The sequence below is a fragment of the Coccinella septempunctata genome, chromosome 5, assembly GCF_907165205.1.
Source record: "Coccinella septempunctata chromosome 5, icCocSept1.1, whole genome shotgun sequence".
NCBI lineage: Eukaryota > Metazoa > Arthropoda > Insecta > Coleoptera > Coccinellidae > Coccinella > Coccinella septempunctata.
This window is the reverse complement of record NC_058193.1, coordinates 32,765,895-32,782,410: the sequence shown is the minus strand read 5'-3', so window position 1 is coordinate 32,782,410 and position 16,516 is coordinate 32,765,895. Positions and strand designations below refer to the sequence as shown.

Below are 16,516 nucleotides of genomic sequence, written 5' to 3'. Positions count from 1 at the left end.
GTTGGGATAACTACAGTCTACGTTTGCTCTATACAAACCTTCTTTCTGGTAGGTTAATATGAATTGTGCGTCTTGAATATTCGAAAGAGTCTAGTAAAAAGTTAAGGTTAGCACATTGAAGTTGAAATTACTAAAAAACGAAGGAAGTTTATGGAATGGTTCATCCTCAGAAGATTCCTTCTAAGAGTATCTAATTTTCTTCCTTTTCTTGAAACATTTTCCTAAACCACACAAGGATTCCTGGATAGTGTGTTGGCCTCAGGTAAATGGTATTTGAGTTTACTATCAAAACAGCGAAGGTTCAAAAAAATTATGAAAAAAGCTTAAAATTTATTGAATATTTTCAGAACAATATAATACACATCAAGATAAATTCAAAACTCTACAGCATACATAACTCTAAAAAACTCATATCTTAACAAGACGATAAATTGTAAATATTTCCATAAGTAAAAGAGATACCCTGTTTGACCGATCTATGTCGAGCTAATCAGTGCCAAAAATATGTCCACCATATGAGTGAATTTAAAAGCACTGATGGTTCCTTTGGCTTATATACAACTTGCACATTTGTATTTTCCAATACAAAACTAATAATAATAATTACAGCTCACTATACCATTAAAGTGTTTATTATGAATTTTCTAGAATACTGAGGTACATATTAAATAACTTCATCTATTCTAAAAACTATTGATTGAGCAGATTCAAGTCATATTCTACCTGATATCTACTTAGATCTAGCTGAAGATCATTTTTCATTCAGAGATTATAATTGGAAAAACAAAGATCTTTAGATCGATTAGAATTCAAGCGTTAGACAGTACCAAAAGGAGTATTCTGGCATCTTAGATCTCACAGCAACCAAATAAATATGTCACTTAGTGGAAGTTTCAATTTCCCCTTTCCTCCCTCAAATCCTGTTATCTGAAGCACCATAAATATTATGCTTGCATTGCTCGCATTCGCAAAAACCAGGCACGTAGACAGGGCTTGGTAAAACTTGGGCTGAATTGAACCAAGGCAGCAAAGGGTAGATACTGTGCATGAAGACTTTGTTTGACGGTATGAGAGGGATATTCTGATGACCAGGAACAACTCTGGCGTTCTTGTTACCCACAGGTCTGAATGCAGAACTTGTCTCTTCCTTTACCTCCGAAATCTTGCTAACCCCGCTATTGTTGAAGTGCTCTATAGCGCGAAGTAGGTCGTGGTTGCATCTCTTGAGCACTAGCTCCAAGACAGCTCGCTTCTTGTGCGGGAAAAGCTTGCCTAGCATGTCCAAGGAGGCGGATGAAACCACTATCTCCTCTTGACTTGATTCCTTGGAGTCTTCCGGAGTTTTGGCTTCTGGTAGATCTGGACTTGCTGGTTCTGGCGATGTTACCTGCATGCCGTAGATTCTGCCTGGTGGAAGGTACTCGTATTTGGTTCCTGATTGGGCTGATGCTAGATGAAGAGCTATGGCGTCTTCTGCTGCCTGTTGGCGTTTGAGAGCCACCTGAAAAGGAAAAACAGGGTTCTCTTATTGGTTCCAAGAGATGTGATATCATGGAAGCCGAACACCCTCACAATTGCACTCATTTATAATTTGACACTATGTTCTTCTTATTTTAATAACACTCAGTATACTAATATTCATTGCTCAGTCTCTGTTGATCCTGCATTAACATCTTTGACGCCCCTAAAAACAAGTGTTTTCTCATTATTTTCTGTCTATAGGGGTTGATACAGATATCAGCGACGTTTTGATTACCAATGAGATGGTGTTGTCCTAAGCAATTCGATATCAGCTTAATGGAATGAATATCGATCATGTCGACTGCATCTGTCAGATATAACATTGCAAAGTAAATCTCTCGTGGAAATGGAGAAGGGCTTATAACTTCTCGAATTTAATGGAGAATTCATATGAATCGAAAAGTCTCGATATGAGCATCATTCTGTTGGATTCAGAGATATTTTTAGGAAGTTATTGTGCAAAGGAAGGTGTAAAACTATTGAATAAAATTTTTTTTATGATCTTATCCTACTTGATAGTGTTATTTTATGCCATAATACACTGAAAATCTCACATATTTCAGGTGTAGTATTTTCTGAAGTCATTTCACTTTAGAAAGTGAGGTTTTTTATATTAATATAGGTAGTATTATTTGAGCAAAACATATTTCGATTATCGCTAGTCTAACTCTCAGAGTATTAGAAATATGTATATTTCATTCTTCAAGAATCAACCTTGGAAATAAATCAATGAATTATCCCAAAAATCAGGAGAATAGATGTTTTACTAATTTTTCGTACATTTTTCGAATGCTTATCTGAATCTGGCAATGTCCTGAATGTACGTATGAACTATGGAAGCACTATAACTACCTTCTGGTCTAAGAATCTGTGACCAACCTGTTTCGCCATAATTCTTTGTCTTTCTTTGATCAACCCACACTTTTCACAGGCGCAGTTTTTGTAGATGCAGTGCTTTTTATGCCCTCTCAACTTCGATATCATCCCATGGTTTCGACATCTTGCACATTTCGGTACTCTGGCTGCTGCAGAACGACTCACAGATAACATTTTATCTGCAAAAAAATGTATGTTCTACAAAAAATCGATTTCTGTAAAGATTTCATCGAGTTACCTCCAACAGTATTTGAAGAAACAATTTACGTCCTTAAACTTACGGATGTATTTATTATTTTATTTGAAATAAACAGGGTGTCCCAATGAAAATTTGACCGCAGGGTTCTGCGGGGGTACAATTTTTGTTGGGACACCTTGTAGGGGAGCTCGATGAATTGTATTGGCTTTAGATAAAGGAATTAGGCATTACTCATCAAAACTGTGTTCGAGAACGCACATCCAATTAACGAAGAGAATATGAATTGAAACTAATTCTTAAATTTTTCTCAAGGTATTTGGGAACTTCCACTCAATTTTGTATCTACCTTGTGAAAAATTCTTTGTAATAAGGTACATAACACTGTTTTTGCGACAAAAATATTCAGTACACAGGAAAAGGTGAGAAAGAAATATATTCCCAAATTTTTTTCACTGTTTTATATAATTATAGGCCTATTTTCTCAAATCAAGTAGAATATATATCATTCCTATTTAAAGGAATGATGTGGAATATATTCCACGTAATATAGTTATCAAATTTAGGTGCTTCAATTCAATTTAAATTTGGCACAAAAATAATGATGAGTCTTTAACATTCACCTAATAAAGTAAGAGCATAATAAAGTTAAATCAACTATAACCTTTTGCCTTAGAATAAATTCAAATTTTCAAAAAAATTATCTGTGAAGTGAAGAAAATGAATATTTTTCCTGCCAACAAATAGTTTCATGATCTTGAAATTGATATAACTGAATTAGGTATGATTAAATTATCCTGAAAAGTTGGTACTCATCAAATAAGTGTACCTAATTTTTTATTTAACTCACCAAATTTGGTCCTTATCTCATCCATATCTCCAGATATTGATCACACACTTTAAAACCAATTATGAGCTCGACACACTTGTATGAAAGATTTGCTGAAAGATTACACTTCAGATAGATACTAATGTCACTTTCAGGATTTCAGGACTCAAGACGAGATACAGCGCGAAATATTCCTCTGGACCAATGGAAAAACAGCTCAGGACCGCCCCTGGCTCGTTTCCCAATTTTACGCCAATGGGTTCGAGGGAAAACACCCTGACTCCGCCCCTCACAGAATTTTCCGCGGAAAATTAATTGAGATTTGGGTTGTAATTTGCGCATTAGTCAAAACGGAAAATGTTTCACTGTAGTTTAGCAAATCTTGACATGGGCCGCATGTTATTCATCACGTATGTTACTCCATAGGGTATTTCTAGATAATAAGCTGCAAACTCCCAAAAAAAATACTTTTTCGATGAGGGAAATTCGACATTTTTTTATCAATTTGACTTCGTATATTCTGGTCCATTAGAAATTATTAAATGTGATATCGAAGTATTGAATAATAACTTTTCCTTTCTCCTGAGATTTTTCTCTTATCAAAACATGCACTGTCCTGTCAAAATTATGTAGAAATTTATGTGATCAGAATATTCCATAAAAAATCATATAGGTAAACATTTATATCTTCAGATATGATTTCTTTCAATCACTTTTTTCCCAGTGATTATCAGATTATCTATGTTTTATTCCTTCAATATTTTTTCATGATGACTTGGCTTCTAAATCTCTCGCTAGATATATACTATTTCTATCGACTCTGAAGGTAGATTTGAATACGCTCAGGAAATGAAATTTTTCATAAACTGGGGTGATTAATATGAAATTTTGTCCTTCACAAGATTCACTTTTATTTTTATTTTATGGATTATTCAAAATAGATTCCTTTAACATGTGAAAAGCACTGTATATTCAATGAGCATTGATTCATGAAAACACAATTAAAATTTGAATAGTTACGAGTGAAACTGTTAAATTTTCGAGTCGATTAAAAACAAATACTCTCAGCATTCAAAAAATCCAAGCAAGTAAAGAAGAGAAAGGATACAAGATATTATTTATCTACTCAACTTAAAAACCAAGGATTTAGAACAGAATTTGCAAAAGATTTATTTGCTTCAATTTTCATACAGCAATCAAGAGAGATAGAATTAGATTGTATTCATCAAACATGCATCCAAAACTACATTATGTATTGTATACAACTGGGATGATTGAATGTTTATTTTGATGTTTTAAATTTGTTGAAACATTAATTGACTGCTACGCGTTCAGTAAATAAATCTGTCTAATTCAAGGAAATATGTAACGTTTCCATTAACACAAAACATCTTGTCCTAACAAATGTGGAAAAATATGTATACGAAACAACAATTACATTTTCGATTAATACTAGCAAGGGAAAAAGATTTCTCGTTATTCCAACGAGTCAAATCAAACTTAATAAAAAAATATGGGAAATGAAATGAAAATATTTGTCAGCAACTGCCTCTTGCTCAGTCAAATTTTATTTATTTAGAATTTCGTGAGAATATTTTTGGTTCAAGAAATCATTTGAAACAACTCCTAACCCTTTAATAAATTGATGATCCCTTAGTTTAAATATCAGTTTTCATATTTCACTTCACGATGATCTATTCTTATGGCATAAAGAATGTTTTCTGAAATAGAATACATTCGAAAAATAGACCGCCATCCAAATTAACCTGATATTTTCTACGAAGTATGTTACATATTACTGATCTAGAAATTAGATTTATCCTCTGACAATATGCAACGTATAACTGTCATTGTCAGTTCGTTAAGAAAACAGGGAATCCATTAGATGGCTGTTGCTGCATCACATGTGCCACTCTTTACCGACCACCCACTAAACGGTGTTGTTTCACACTTCCGACTCGACTTCAAAAAACAAACGAAGAACGGCCTACTTGCCAAATGGCTTGCGAAAAATCACACCCACTATTTCAGAAACGAGACTGCTAATTTCACAGATGGATTGATTTTTAGCAACATCTATCCTTGAAATCATCTTCAATTTCAACTAATAGGTATTGACTATTGTCAGATCAAGCCACTTTACATAAAAAATAAAGCAGCAAGCAACCAATTGCTTGTTGCTCCTATTGCTGTTCTTAGATCAGTATAAACGACTTTACAATGAGAAAATTATAGAAGGTGAATTTTTATTCAAAGTGTGCCAAGTTATGTATACAATAGAATTCAAAAGTTAAGCACTTGTTTTCATTTCCTTCTGATTGCTGCATTCTGTTTCTCCGGCTTCATGAAGAACCAGAACATCCTCAACGTGAAGAAATAAAAGATCTCTGTGAAACTGAGGACGCTGCATCCCAAAAATAAGCCAGTCATTCCACCAACGTAAACTGAAAAATCAAATTTTTGAATTCACATTCTTATTAGGTACTTTTATTCCTTATTTCGCACCTAAGAGCTCTGTGAATCCAAAAATCACATCTCTCTTCAAACGCATCTTCGGATAGTCTTTCAATCCCCATTGAAGATTGGAATCAAGGAACCATTCTCTTGTATCTATATCATCGACGTAATAGATAACTTCGTCACAATTTGGTAAACATGAGCATAACCCCTCCAAAAGTATCAGTTTCTCTGGAAAAATAGGCTTTGAAGAGTTTCGAAGAAAATGCAAATGAAATTAACACCTTTGAATTTAGATAGGCAATGGAGTCCCTTCACACTACATGTTTTTTCTCCATCTGCAAAAAATAAGCCATTGTTCTTTGGTCTATCGAACTTTAAACATGGAGATTTAAACTTCTTTATAGCAATATTGAAATGTTAAAAGTTGCCAGATATCACTAAAAATGAGGTGAGATATTTTAGAAATAATCTTCTCACAATGGTGAATCTAGTTCAGTATTCCACTCGCCTATTATGGCTATTATTCACTTGGATGATTTACATCACCATTTTTGAGATGGTGAATTGGAAAATTGCCTGAGAGGTACCTAGACAGAATTCAAAAGAACTGAGTGAACTAGTTTACACCTCAGTAATAAGATTCTATTTATAATATGGTTAAGTGACAAATACCAAGTACTCTGTAGAAGTGGGGAACACATCCACAAAACTGTTTACTCAAACGGATCCTACATTCCATCCTGCAAAGCACATATGAATATGCTGGAGAGTGATCCAAATCACTTTCATCATAATATCTGCATTTCCTCTGCCTCACATTCAAACCTTTAACTTTATCACTGCTGAACAGGGTCAACCCATTCAAGTAGAGTTGTAGGAAATAGCCATCTTCAGAGTGAGTCTTTTTCGAAGCTATATCAGCAACCTCGTATGGACCATGAATGTAAATCTAGAAAGCAGCAGATGGAATCATATGAAAATGGGAGCTGAACTATTGGACATTTCTCTCACATCAAATGCACTTGAGATATTCATAACATTGGCGAAAACTTCTCCATCAAGAGGATTGACATACAGTGTTTCATTTGGTGGGAAGAGATTCCAATTTCCAGACTTCCAATACCTGCAAAATATTCCTGAACGATAAGACAGAAAGATTCTAATGAGTTAGAAGATAGAGTAAATCACTAAATATGTGAAAGATGTTCTGAAAGTAAAATGTTTCTGGATTTTAAGGAACTATGGGACTTGTTCGATCTTGGCAGGACTCAGCTTGAAGACTAAGATGTTTAAAGAATCTTTTTTCGAGTATTATATAGTATTTCGACTGATTTCACATGACAAAGGAAAGAGTGGCAAGCTAGGAAGTTCAAAGAAGGATTCTGTGAAAGAACGTTGATGTAATAGTGGACACTGAAAACAGGAAAAATGTTAGGAAACAATGAAAAATTCATCTCTTTTTCGATTTCGTCTCAAAAACACTAACCTCTCTGAGCTGTAAACAGCCAACTGCGAATTGAAACAGTAACATAAGCCCATCTCCGTTACAATCCCAGCTAGATGGTTAACCCTCGTATTACCAGCTGAATTAGACACTTCAGAAGGAGCAAACTTCATCTTCAGTCTCATCATCAAGTCCAAGTAATCCTCCGGTTGAACGTCATCGGTGTAGTCAACGACTTCCTCGAAATTCTGGTAAGTGGCTTCCATTAGAGTAACCAGAAAATTTCGAAAGGAGGTTTTGTTGGGGGCGTTGGATGTTTCCACGTATTTGTCCAGGGCATCTTCATCGTATCTGGTTAAAGGGCATATGGTAGCAGCAGGAAAAGATGTATTCCAAGCAAATCTGTCCCTTTCCATAGAGATGACAGTGGGGTTGTTGTAGTATCTTGTAAGCGTCAGGGAGCTCAAAGTTGTTGCTCCGTAAATGGCGCATATTATAACAGAGAACCACAAGATTTTCTCCACAATGTCAAGTTTGGTATGTCCTGTGGATTGTAAGAATGGTAGCACAAAGGCTGTGTAACTTGAAATACTGGATGTTGAAGTGAATAGCTCTAAGACGTTTAGTTTCAATTTTTTCCAAAACTGATGTAAGAAATTGAGGGAAAGATTTTTTATTTCTAGTGAATGAGCTACGAGTCAGATAATACCCGGAGAAGCGTTCAAAAAATGACAATTTTTTTTATTTTATTTAAACAGGATGAGTCTTTGACTCGTACAAATATTTCAACAGTAGGTTCTCGATGTCAAAAGAAACACTTTTTCCTGTACTTTATTTTCTGATTCGGCCCTGATAAAAAGATATAGCCATTTTGTATTTTCCTAATAAGCTGTGCCAACCCTGGGAAAACAAAATTACCTTCAGAATTACAAACTTAATCTGTGACACTACACATTTGTGGATCTTTTAAACACAGTTGTATTCAGCCAAAGTACCCAATTTTTCAAATTTCACAGATACTTTACTTTCTTGATAACTCGAAAACGACGCATTATACGAGAATATATGAAGAATACTATTATTTTATAAAACGTTCAAATATTCATTAGACAGCAGTTTCAAAAGAGTTGGGTTCTTTGAATTTTTGGGATTTTTATGGTACGTAATGGTCATAATGAGATAAGTGGAAGACGTGGGTGATATCTTGTGTTCGAAAAAGATTCATCAAATAAATGAAAAACTATATTCCGAAATTCGTTTCATTCGATAAAACCGTTTGTGAGATAGAACTAAAAATAACATTTTTTTATCTTTCAGAAAAAGTGTTTCTTTTGACCTTAAGAATCTACTCTTGAAATATTTTTACGAGTCAAAGACTCATATTGTGGATAGATGTATCGAGTTCATTCAAATTCCTGTAGGTACTTTTTTCAGCAAATCTTGATTGATATAAATATTGCAGACAAATTTCACTTTTTCTATTATATAAATAGTCCATTTGAACACTTAAATTTTTTTATACGATTAGAAACTCCTTACCCAAGTGGTTGAAACCGTGAATTGTACTTGTATTCAAAAATTCGTTCAGAAAGCTTTTTCCCTTTGGTCCTATTTTCAAAAATTTACGATTTTTCCTTCCTCTATTTGAATTCATTTTTACACACTTAACCAAAAGTTGTTTCAGATTGACTACAAGAATTATTGCCGATGATAAACGACTGAATAGGGTGAAAAATCTTCTCTATTCGGATTATTTTGGTATTGTGTTTTCCAAGTACATAATATTATTGTTCCCATTGTGACTCGTAGATTTCTGATTGAGATATACTTACGTATATCGATGTATCATAATGGACTTCCAATAAAGAAACTCAGGATATATTCATAGTTTTATGCTTTTGAAGTAGGACTGATTATACTTTTGATTTTTAGAATATACAGGGTGTCAACGCAGGAGTTCTGTAGAAAGAAATGATTTTCAGGTGTCACCTTAAGAGAGCTCTATCTATATAGACAATAGATTCTCAAAAAAACATATAAAAAAGACCCACACTATTTTTTGACAAGAAACAGCAACTATTTATTCGCACCCTGGATACATCTAATTTTTTCAGATTACTTCGGTTAATAAATTTCCGTCTATTCAAGAAATCACATCACACACTTTGACGCCCTGGGGCTAAAGAAGAATTAGATTTATTCCGCAATAACCCCCTTTTACTCCACTCTCCTCCGACTGGGATGAATGTCCTAAATGTTGAACAAACAGTGGAACATCCTTCTTAACTTACTGTACAAACAAAGTGATTGAGTTCGCTAGCTTATAAAATAGAGCCGGAACGTGGGTAATACGATGTAATTCCCCTAGGAGTTTTGGTCATTTGAAATCCAATACCTAATTCGGAGTATTCCGTGAAAAAGCTTCTTCGGATGAAAATCAAATTAATAAAACACCACTGAAAAAAAGAATTGTCTCCGTGAAAGTATGCCTAGAAGTGTAGAATGTTTGAGAAAAGCTCGTAGTAGACAATTAAAAATTATATGAGTCTGCATAGTCAATTTTTGTTTGAGAAGATACCTACCTGAGTAAAAACCCTATAAATTCACATTTTCATTAAAAATAAAATATTCACATTATACTGAATATCATGACTTCATCCCACATTTATTTCTTTAGTCAATTTATCAATTCATGAAGAAATTAGTAAGGCATTACAAAAAAACGAATTAAATATTCGAAAACAATTATACAGGATGTGAATGAATAATATCATATAACTTTTTTCAACAACCCCTGCTCACATAGAGCTCAAATGCCATCTTTAAGGGGGAAATTTTTATATGAGAGACCCACAATAGGTTTTGACAAGGAATCTCCCATTCATTTCTTCTCATTTACACCCTGTACAACTCCAAAGGACCACATGGAATAAATTCAAACTTGAAAAACGTGAATTCTGATTATTTCATCCCTCTCAATGCATTCTATGGTTGATCGTTCATTGTGTCATCCATAGATAACCTAGTGTCATCTCTGAAACTTGAGTAAGTGGTCCCAGTGTCACTCTCGTTACTCAAAAGAACCATACCTTCCTGAAAATATTGAATTTATTTCTTCCTTTTTGAGTACTAGAATCCATACACCTCACCTTCCTGTCGTTCGAGCCATCCTCTAGTTCAACCATAAGAGGGCAAAAAATTACATTTAGCAATCCAATAATCTTCATCAACCAAGAGAACCCTATCAAATTAACTGCCTCGCCTCCCAGAAGTGGTCCGAAAGAATACGCCAGGCTTACAGCTACCTGCTGCAAGGTGTAAACAGGACCATACTTTGTACTTCCTCTACTTTCTATCACAGTCGCCAAGTATGGGACCAAAATAGCGTCAACCACACCAACACTGAGGCCTATGCCAAAATGAGGAAGAAAAAGTTGGGGTATGGAGTTTGCTAAAGATAGGCCGTATGAGCTCAGACCACCAATGAGCATAGCGGCCAAACTAACCCTCCAACTTTCCATGGGAAGGAGACCTTGAATAAAAGCCAAAAGAGAATCAATTCAAAGAAAGAAGAAATTATAACGTCATCAATACCACTTACCCCCAAAGTGCGAACCAAGGAAATATCCAATACTATCAGGTATGAACACGGCACCAAGTACCCACCTTGGTGGTGGTGGGTCGAAATGCCTCATCAACCATAATGGCACGCAAGGTTCCAGTACAGCCATTGTGGTGGTGCTGATACATATAGCTCCAGTAGAGATCAAAATCTTCTTATCTCTGAGGAGATCAGTGACTCCCAAGGTCTCAGGAAGAGATTCAGTCTCATCGGGTGTTTCTTCTGAGTCATTTCTACTCATGAGGTTGAGTTGGAGACCTTCAGTTATAAAATTTGAACAATTGGAAGCATTATTTTTGCTTCATTTTCATCTCACCTATATTCAAACTTATAACCAATGAAATAAAAATGAAGGGGGCTTGTTTTCCCAGACCCTGGTAGGCAACTCCTCCAAATGGATACCCTAACAGAACTCCTAGAGCTATTCCTCCAAAAGCTACAGGCATCAGTTTTGGTCTAAGCTCAACTGGAACGTGTTTGGCTAAGAGGGACATTCCACTGACTGATACAGCCGCTGATGAACTACCGTGAAGTGCTCTTGCAAGCACCAAGGAACCATAAGATTTTCCATAAGCAAACACTGAAATAAGCAAATGAAATTAACGTCTAAACATGGATTCACTTGTCCAAAATTAGAACAAGTATGTTCTTTGTGAAGTCCCTTCAATAGATCGGTAAAATTTCGATAAAAAACGATTTTAGAAAAGTCTATATTAGTACAGGATACTACTAAAAAATTGTAGATGATCACCTTCTCAATTTTTCACGAGGGTATATTTTATAATTCCCATCCATGTCATTAATATGATAAAGGAAATTAATTCAGTTAGATATTTGAATTTTGACTATAATAATTAACTCTCAAAAATTTATTTTCAACAATTTTTATAGGGAGAAAAGCTACTTTCTCTTCATTTCCTATAGTACTTACGCAGAGATGCCAGAAGTATGTTACATGAACCAAGCAGCATGGGTAGGAAACTCCCAACTTTTGTAACGGCATATCCAACAAAAGGGGTGAACAGCAATTGGACAAAAGCTTTCGATGCCAGCAAAGCACCCAGTACTCCATTCTCGTTGTCCAAACCCTCGTATTTCCTTTGGAGAGGGCTGAGGGATGTTAAACCGTGGAAAGTGGTTGTATTTTCCTTCGATTTTATATCGTTGGAAAAAAGATAATCGGGAATTATGGGCACTGAAGAAAAAAAACGTTTTCTGTAACGAAGACATATCTTGCTACTTTAAAATTTGTTGAAACATTGATGTTTTTATATTTCTCAATAAGTCAATGAGTCTATAATGATCTGAATAGGTTACAAAACAAACAAAAATGGTGAGACAATATTCGAACAAAAGCATTGCTTTATAAGCACGAAAACCCTCAAAAAGATCCTGAATATTCAATTCAAGTCAAATAACAATCCAGGATCTCTAAGATCTGAAATCGAAAATCATTTAAATATCTAATTCAGAAACATATGGTTCAGTTTGAAGATTTTTTTCTTATCGATCCTGCAAACAAGAAAGCAAATGCTTAAAACGTTGTGGAAAATTGAATTTTCCTATTATTTCTTCGATAAAACTATCGCAACTTGTAATATCTTGATAGGCTCATCAATTGTGGCTCAAAAAAACTCACCAACGACAGTCAGAAGCACATTATCAAGGAAGAAACTCAAATAAACTACAACGAAAAGGATAAGGGTGGAATTTTCTGCATGTGGCTGCATACTGACCCAAGTTTTGCTCGGACTGAAAATCTGTCACTACGATGAAAGAGGTTGGGGTTTAACTGATTCAAATGAGAAATTTAACGGTTCAGTGAAAAAGGCCTTTACGCTGCTTATCAGCTAAGAGACAGACTCCTGCAGAGTAGGGACGTTAAATTTTCCACATACAGGAAGGGCTGATTTTCAGTACAAGTATAAACCAATTGTTTCTAAAAAAGTTTATTCCTCATTTTTCTACAATAATATCGTTACAAATCAGTTCATTATCATCTAGAAGTTCAAATATATCTAGTAAGTAGAAAATACGAGAAGGATTTTTTCAAAATCTCACTTGTGATTCGTTTCTTCAAAAATGAGAGGAGTTTTCAAATATTTATATTACCGTCTAATATTGGTATGAAATTATTTTATTCTGAATCTATAAATCCTCGAATAATGATCATAAAGAATAATCTTCACGAGATTGAGATAGCAAAACGAAAAAAAAAACTGAAAAGTTCTCTCAGCTCCTATCCTTGGCTTCGTTTTGTTCTTGTTTACCATTCAAATTTAAGAATTCCTTTCTGTCGTTTATCTTCCTGAAACGTAAGATATTTCCATCCTCTTTTTCGACGTTTTCTTCGTCAATATTCTCGTCTTTATCTCTTATCTTAGTAATCTCAGCCTCTTTTTCTGCACCATCACCTTTATTCTCATCTTTTATTAATTCTTCTTCAATATTCTCTTTGTTCTCCTCCTTTTCCCTTACATCTTTCTTCTTGTCAGAGTCCATTACCTGACTTACTTCGGGATTGATGAGTGGTAGTTTTTCAGAATCTTGGAGCTGTACGAAAATCTCAGATTCTTTCCAGATATCCTGACAGAATTTTTCGTTTCGGGCACCAGGTGGGAGAGGGAATGTAATGCAGTCCCAAAAATGTTTGCCAGTAACATTTTCCAGAGATTCTGACATGGCTAAGTGCAAAGTTGTTTGGGCTCCTTCCCTTGGAGTCTGGAAAACGAAGAAAACTTTTTAAATGTAGAGATATCGAAAATTAGAACTAGAAGTTCGTATGGTATGTTTTTAGGAAACTTTAATATCCAAATCTGAGCAGGCACACAAAATTATTTACCCTTATTAGCCTCTCTCTGTTGTTTTTTCATCAGAGGAGAAGATTTCAGAACAGAAATGGTTTAAGGGAAAAATGAGACTCAATGAAAGCAATAGTCAACAGTTAATTCGTGTAATTCATATATAGCAGGCATGCTGCAGTTTCAGCCTTCAGTAATGGCCACTTTTTTATGACAATCTCTAAGATATTGTGCATAATAAATATATTCTCACAAACCTTGGCATAAATGTAGGATAGCGGACTGAAAATGACCTGCTCAATTCCATCCAAACCACCATATTCCTCAGGGTTCCTCTCAATCTTCGTGTTAACCCAACCAGGGTGTAAAGAATTACATGTAACACCATAATCCTCCAGCCTCTTGGCGAAACCATTGGCTGATATGACGTTGCAAAGCTTCGAATTGCCATAGATCAGTCCGGTCCTGAAGAGAGACAGCGGGTGATCTTTAGGATAGTTCAGATTCTCGATCGAAAGATTGCTGAAGTAGGCGAAAGCTGAGCTCACGAAGATGATCCTGCTGGGCGCCGATTTCTTCAGGAGGTCTGCAAAAGTTGACATTGAGAATCTTTTGGGATGATACTGCTTCAAAAATTGATCTAAAAATACCAAAACTACTGCCACGTTTTTCGTGGCTTTTTCCTAGGGGTCCCAAAACGATTGCTTTGGTCTCCTTGATGAAGAAATTCGGAGTGAAGAGAGCTAGGGTTATTTGAAGGTTGGGTTAAGCGTGTAGAGGTGTAGGTTAAGTTCGTTATAAGGCAAAATTCACCCAAATGGTTTCGGAGTTATGGGCATCTCAACTTTTTTCTCAGTATCTCAAAAAAAATATCGATACCACTGAATTTAAACTTAGTAGTTGGTTGTATTTCGAAAAAACATTCACAGATGACGCTGAAACTTCCAAAATACCAAATTCTACAATTAATCGATAGCCTGCACTCACCTACAAGTAAATGGGTCAGCAGAAACGGTCCAAAATGGTTTATTTGCATAGTTTCGTGCAATCCATCCTCAGTGTGCTCATTACCAACGTTTACAGCTCGTGCGTTGTTGATCAAAATGTCCAGTCGTTCCTCTGTCTCATTTATATCTTTTGCGAATTCCCTCACAGACCTTAAGGACGAAAGGTCCAAATATTTGTGGAGGACATTAGGATTATTCGTGATGCGCGTAATTTTTTTCGCAGCTCTCATTGAACTGAATTTGTCCGCTATTATAACCCTGCATCCCCTGGATGCCAGTTGAAGGGCGGTTTCGAATCCTATTCCTTGAAAAAATTGAGGAATTAATCATTAGTCGGATTCAGAGAGTCCCAGAATGGATGGAGAAGCCTAAAGACATCTCTTGTGATGGGGTGTTCTGAGTATAATTTAAAAAAATATATTTCTCTCGAAGAAATATATTTTTGCTTCACTCTAGAATTAAATCGATTATATTGCCTTAACTTCAAAGGGTAAAGGGACGTAACTTTGGGAATGGAAGAGGTTTTGAACAAATAGTTATGTTCCCCTCCTCAATTTTGGCAATAAAATCAACTATAAATACCTACATCAATTTTGACTTATAAGTTTCCAGGAACTAATTTCCAGTTGATGGCTCAGACCAATGGATAAATTATATTATTGATCTGAATTTCAAGTGATTTTCATTATTTGATCATTTTATTAATGTACAAACCCACACTCTTAAAAATAATTGTTCCACATTGATTATGCGTACTCAACAACAGATCTAATCATTATCCGATTGCTTTTCTTGAATTTCCTCAACGAGATCTATTGTTATGGTCCAAAAATATCCGATTTATTGGTACAAATATAAATGGGAATTGATTATGTTTATTCAACAGAAAGGAAGGAGTTTTATAGGGAAATATGTCTTAAAAAAAACAAATAATCTGAGGTAGATACTACTGGAGAGAAGTATGCAAAAATTGTCAATTCGTGAATATAAAATAAGATAAAAAAGTCTAAATTAGAAGGTATAAAAGTTCCAAAAAGCTCCTGCTTTTGAAATAACTTAAATTCACTATATAACACTTTGGTAGCAAAAATTAAACCAAAAATGTCAAAAGCCAATGTTCAACGTTTATTTTATATTCCCATGAATAAAATGTTAAATTTCAACCTAATTTGTCAATGAAAATATTTCTTCCATTGGTATTAGCAAATTACAAGGATATCTTCTGAAAGCATGATATCAAAAGAGGAGTAATCATCAAAAATAATTACCTGAGGCACCTCCTGTGACTATGGCCGTTTTACCAGATAAACAAACAAAACTTCTGCATTTCCCGAGAGTGAGCTTTTGGAAAATTTTCAATAGAATTAACGCGAGTATAGGAAGTACTACGAAAACGATAGTATAGAAAACATATCGAATATAAATGTAGGGAATGATCATTATGATCCACCAATCAATCTGTTCGAAGTAAGACTGAATATGTGACTCTGGATCCTAGTATTGAGTATGATCAGATGCATCTTACGGAGAAAGTTTATGATAAGAGCAAGTGAACTTTCGTTTGCTATTAGAAATGGTGGGTACTTGATAAACAATAAAAAACATTACTTTCCCTTTAACTTGAGCCTATATACAAGGTGATTTACTCGGACTTTCGCATCAGGAAGTTTGATCTGAATGTGGCCTTATGAAAATTCTGAAACTGGGGAACTTTGAACTGTACCTATTATTCATTTGACAGTTAGGTTTGAATTGATGAA

At 35.0% G+C, this 16,516-nt stretch overlaps 4 protein-coding genes across 4 annotated transcripts; all 4 read right to left on the bottom strand.

Moving 5' to 3' along the window:
• Positions 1 to 317: 317 nt before the first annotated feature.
• LOC123313655 (doublesex- and mab-3-related transcription factor A2-like) lies at positions 318 to 3,828 on the bottom strand. Its single transcript, XM_044898622.1, has 3 exons — positions 3,444 to 3,828; positions 2,401 to 2,576; positions 318 to 1,501 (listed from the first exon to the last, which is right to left on the bottom strand). Exons 1-3 carry the CDS (start codon positions 3,466 to 3,468, stop codon positions 914 to 916), a joined length of 789 nt encoding a protein of 262 aa, XP_044754557.1. The 5' UTR covers positions 3,469 to 3,828; the 3' UTR covers positions 318 to 913.
• Positions 3,829 to 5,726: 1,898 nt separating this feature from the next.
• Positions 5,727 to 8,980, bottom strand: LOC123314114 (pickpocket protein 11-like). Its single transcript, XM_044899232.1, has 6 exons — positions 8,866 to 8,980; positions 7,369 to 7,870; positions 6,894 to 7,005; positions 6,555 to 6,831; positions 5,928 to 6,110; positions 5,727 to 5,866 (listed from the first exon to the last, which is right to left on the bottom strand). The coding sequence occupies exons 1-6, from the start codon at positions 8,978 to 8,980 to the stop codon at positions 5,727 to 5,729; spliced, it is 1,329 nt and encodes a 442-aa protein (XP_044755167.1).
• A 1,379-nt stretch (positions 8,981 to 10,359) lies between these two features.
• LOC123314250 (synaptic vesicular amine transporter-like) lies at positions 10,360 to 12,728 on the bottom strand. The gene is made up of 5 exons (XM_044899410.1): positions 12,588 to 12,728; positions 11,880 to 12,143; positions 11,265 to 11,528; positions 10,928 to 11,206; positions 10,360 to 10,858 (listed from the first exon to the last, which is right to left on the bottom strand). Exons 1-5 carry the CDS (start codon positions 12,676 to 12,678, stop codon positions 10,401 to 10,403), a joined length of 1,356 nt encoding a protein of 451 aa, XP_044755345.1. The 5' UTR covers positions 12,679 to 12,728; the 3' UTR covers positions 10,360 to 10,400.
• Positions 12,729 to 12,881: 153 nt separating this feature from the next.
• LOC123314212 (retinol dehydrogenase 11-like) lies at positions 12,882 to 16,407 on the bottom strand. Its single transcript, XM_044899349.1, has 4 exons — positions 16,025 to 16,407; positions 14,737 to 15,060; positions 14,007 to 14,335; positions 12,882 to 13,669 (listed from the first exon to the last, which is right to left on the bottom strand). The coding sequence occupies exons 1-4, from the start codon at positions 16,194 to 16,196 to the stop codon at positions 13,181 to 13,183; spliced, it is 1,314 nt and encodes a 437-aa protein (XP_044755284.1). The 5' UTR covers positions 16,197 to 16,407; the 3' UTR covers positions 12,882 to 13,180.
• Positions 16,408 to 16,516: the final 109 nt, after the last annotated feature.

Bases quoted from the DNA above. Each gene is read 5' to 3' on its own strand.
- LOC123313655 (XM_044898622.1), bottom strand. From the start codon at position 3,468: ATGGATGAGATAAGGACCAAATTTG. The intron at 2,577-3,443 runs GTGAGTTAAATA...ATTTTTTTGCAG, and splicing joins TGAGATAAGGACCAAATTTG to ATAAAATGTTATCTGTGAGT. The intron at 1,502-2,400 runs GTTGGTCACAGA...TTTCCTTTTCAG, and splicing joins AAAGAATTATGGCGAAACAG to GTGGCTCTCAAACGCCAACA.
- LOC123314114 (XM_044899232.1), bottom strand. From the start codon at position 8,980: ATGAATTCAAATAGAGGAAGGAAAAATCGTAAATTTTTGAAAATAGGA. The intron at 7,871-8,865 runs GTAAGGAGTTTC...TACAATCCACAG, and splicing joins TCACGGTTTCAACCACTTGG to GACATACCAAACTTGACATT. The intron at 5,867-5,927 runs GTGCGAAATAAG...TTGATTTTTCAG, and splicing joins TGGATTCACAGAGCTCTTAG to TTTACGTTGGTGGAATGACT.
- LOC123314250 (XM_044899410.1), bottom strand. From the start codon at position 12,678: ATGCAGCCACATGCAGAAAATTCCACCCTTATCCTTTTCGTTGTAGTT. The intron at 12,144-12,587 runs GTGAGTTTTTTT...TTTTTTCTTCAG, and splicing joins TGTGCTTCTGACTGTCGTTG to TGCCCATAATTCCCGATTAT. The intron at 11,207-11,264 runs GTGAGATGAAAA...TTATAACTGAAG, and splicing joins GGTTATAAGTTTGAATATAG to GTCTCCAACTCAACCTCATG.
- LOC123314212 (XM_044899349.1), bottom strand. From the start codon at position 16,196: ATGATCATTCCCTACATTTATATTCGATATGTTTTCTATACTATCGTT. The intron at 15,061-16,024 runs GTAATTATTTTT...AATTTTTTCAAG, and splicing joins AGTCACAGGAGGTGCCTCAG to GAATAGGATTCGAAACCGCC. The intron at 13,670-14,006 runs GTTTGTGAGAAT...TTCGTTTTCCAG, and splicing joins TATCCTACATTTATGCCAAG to ACTCCAAGGGAAGGAGCCCA.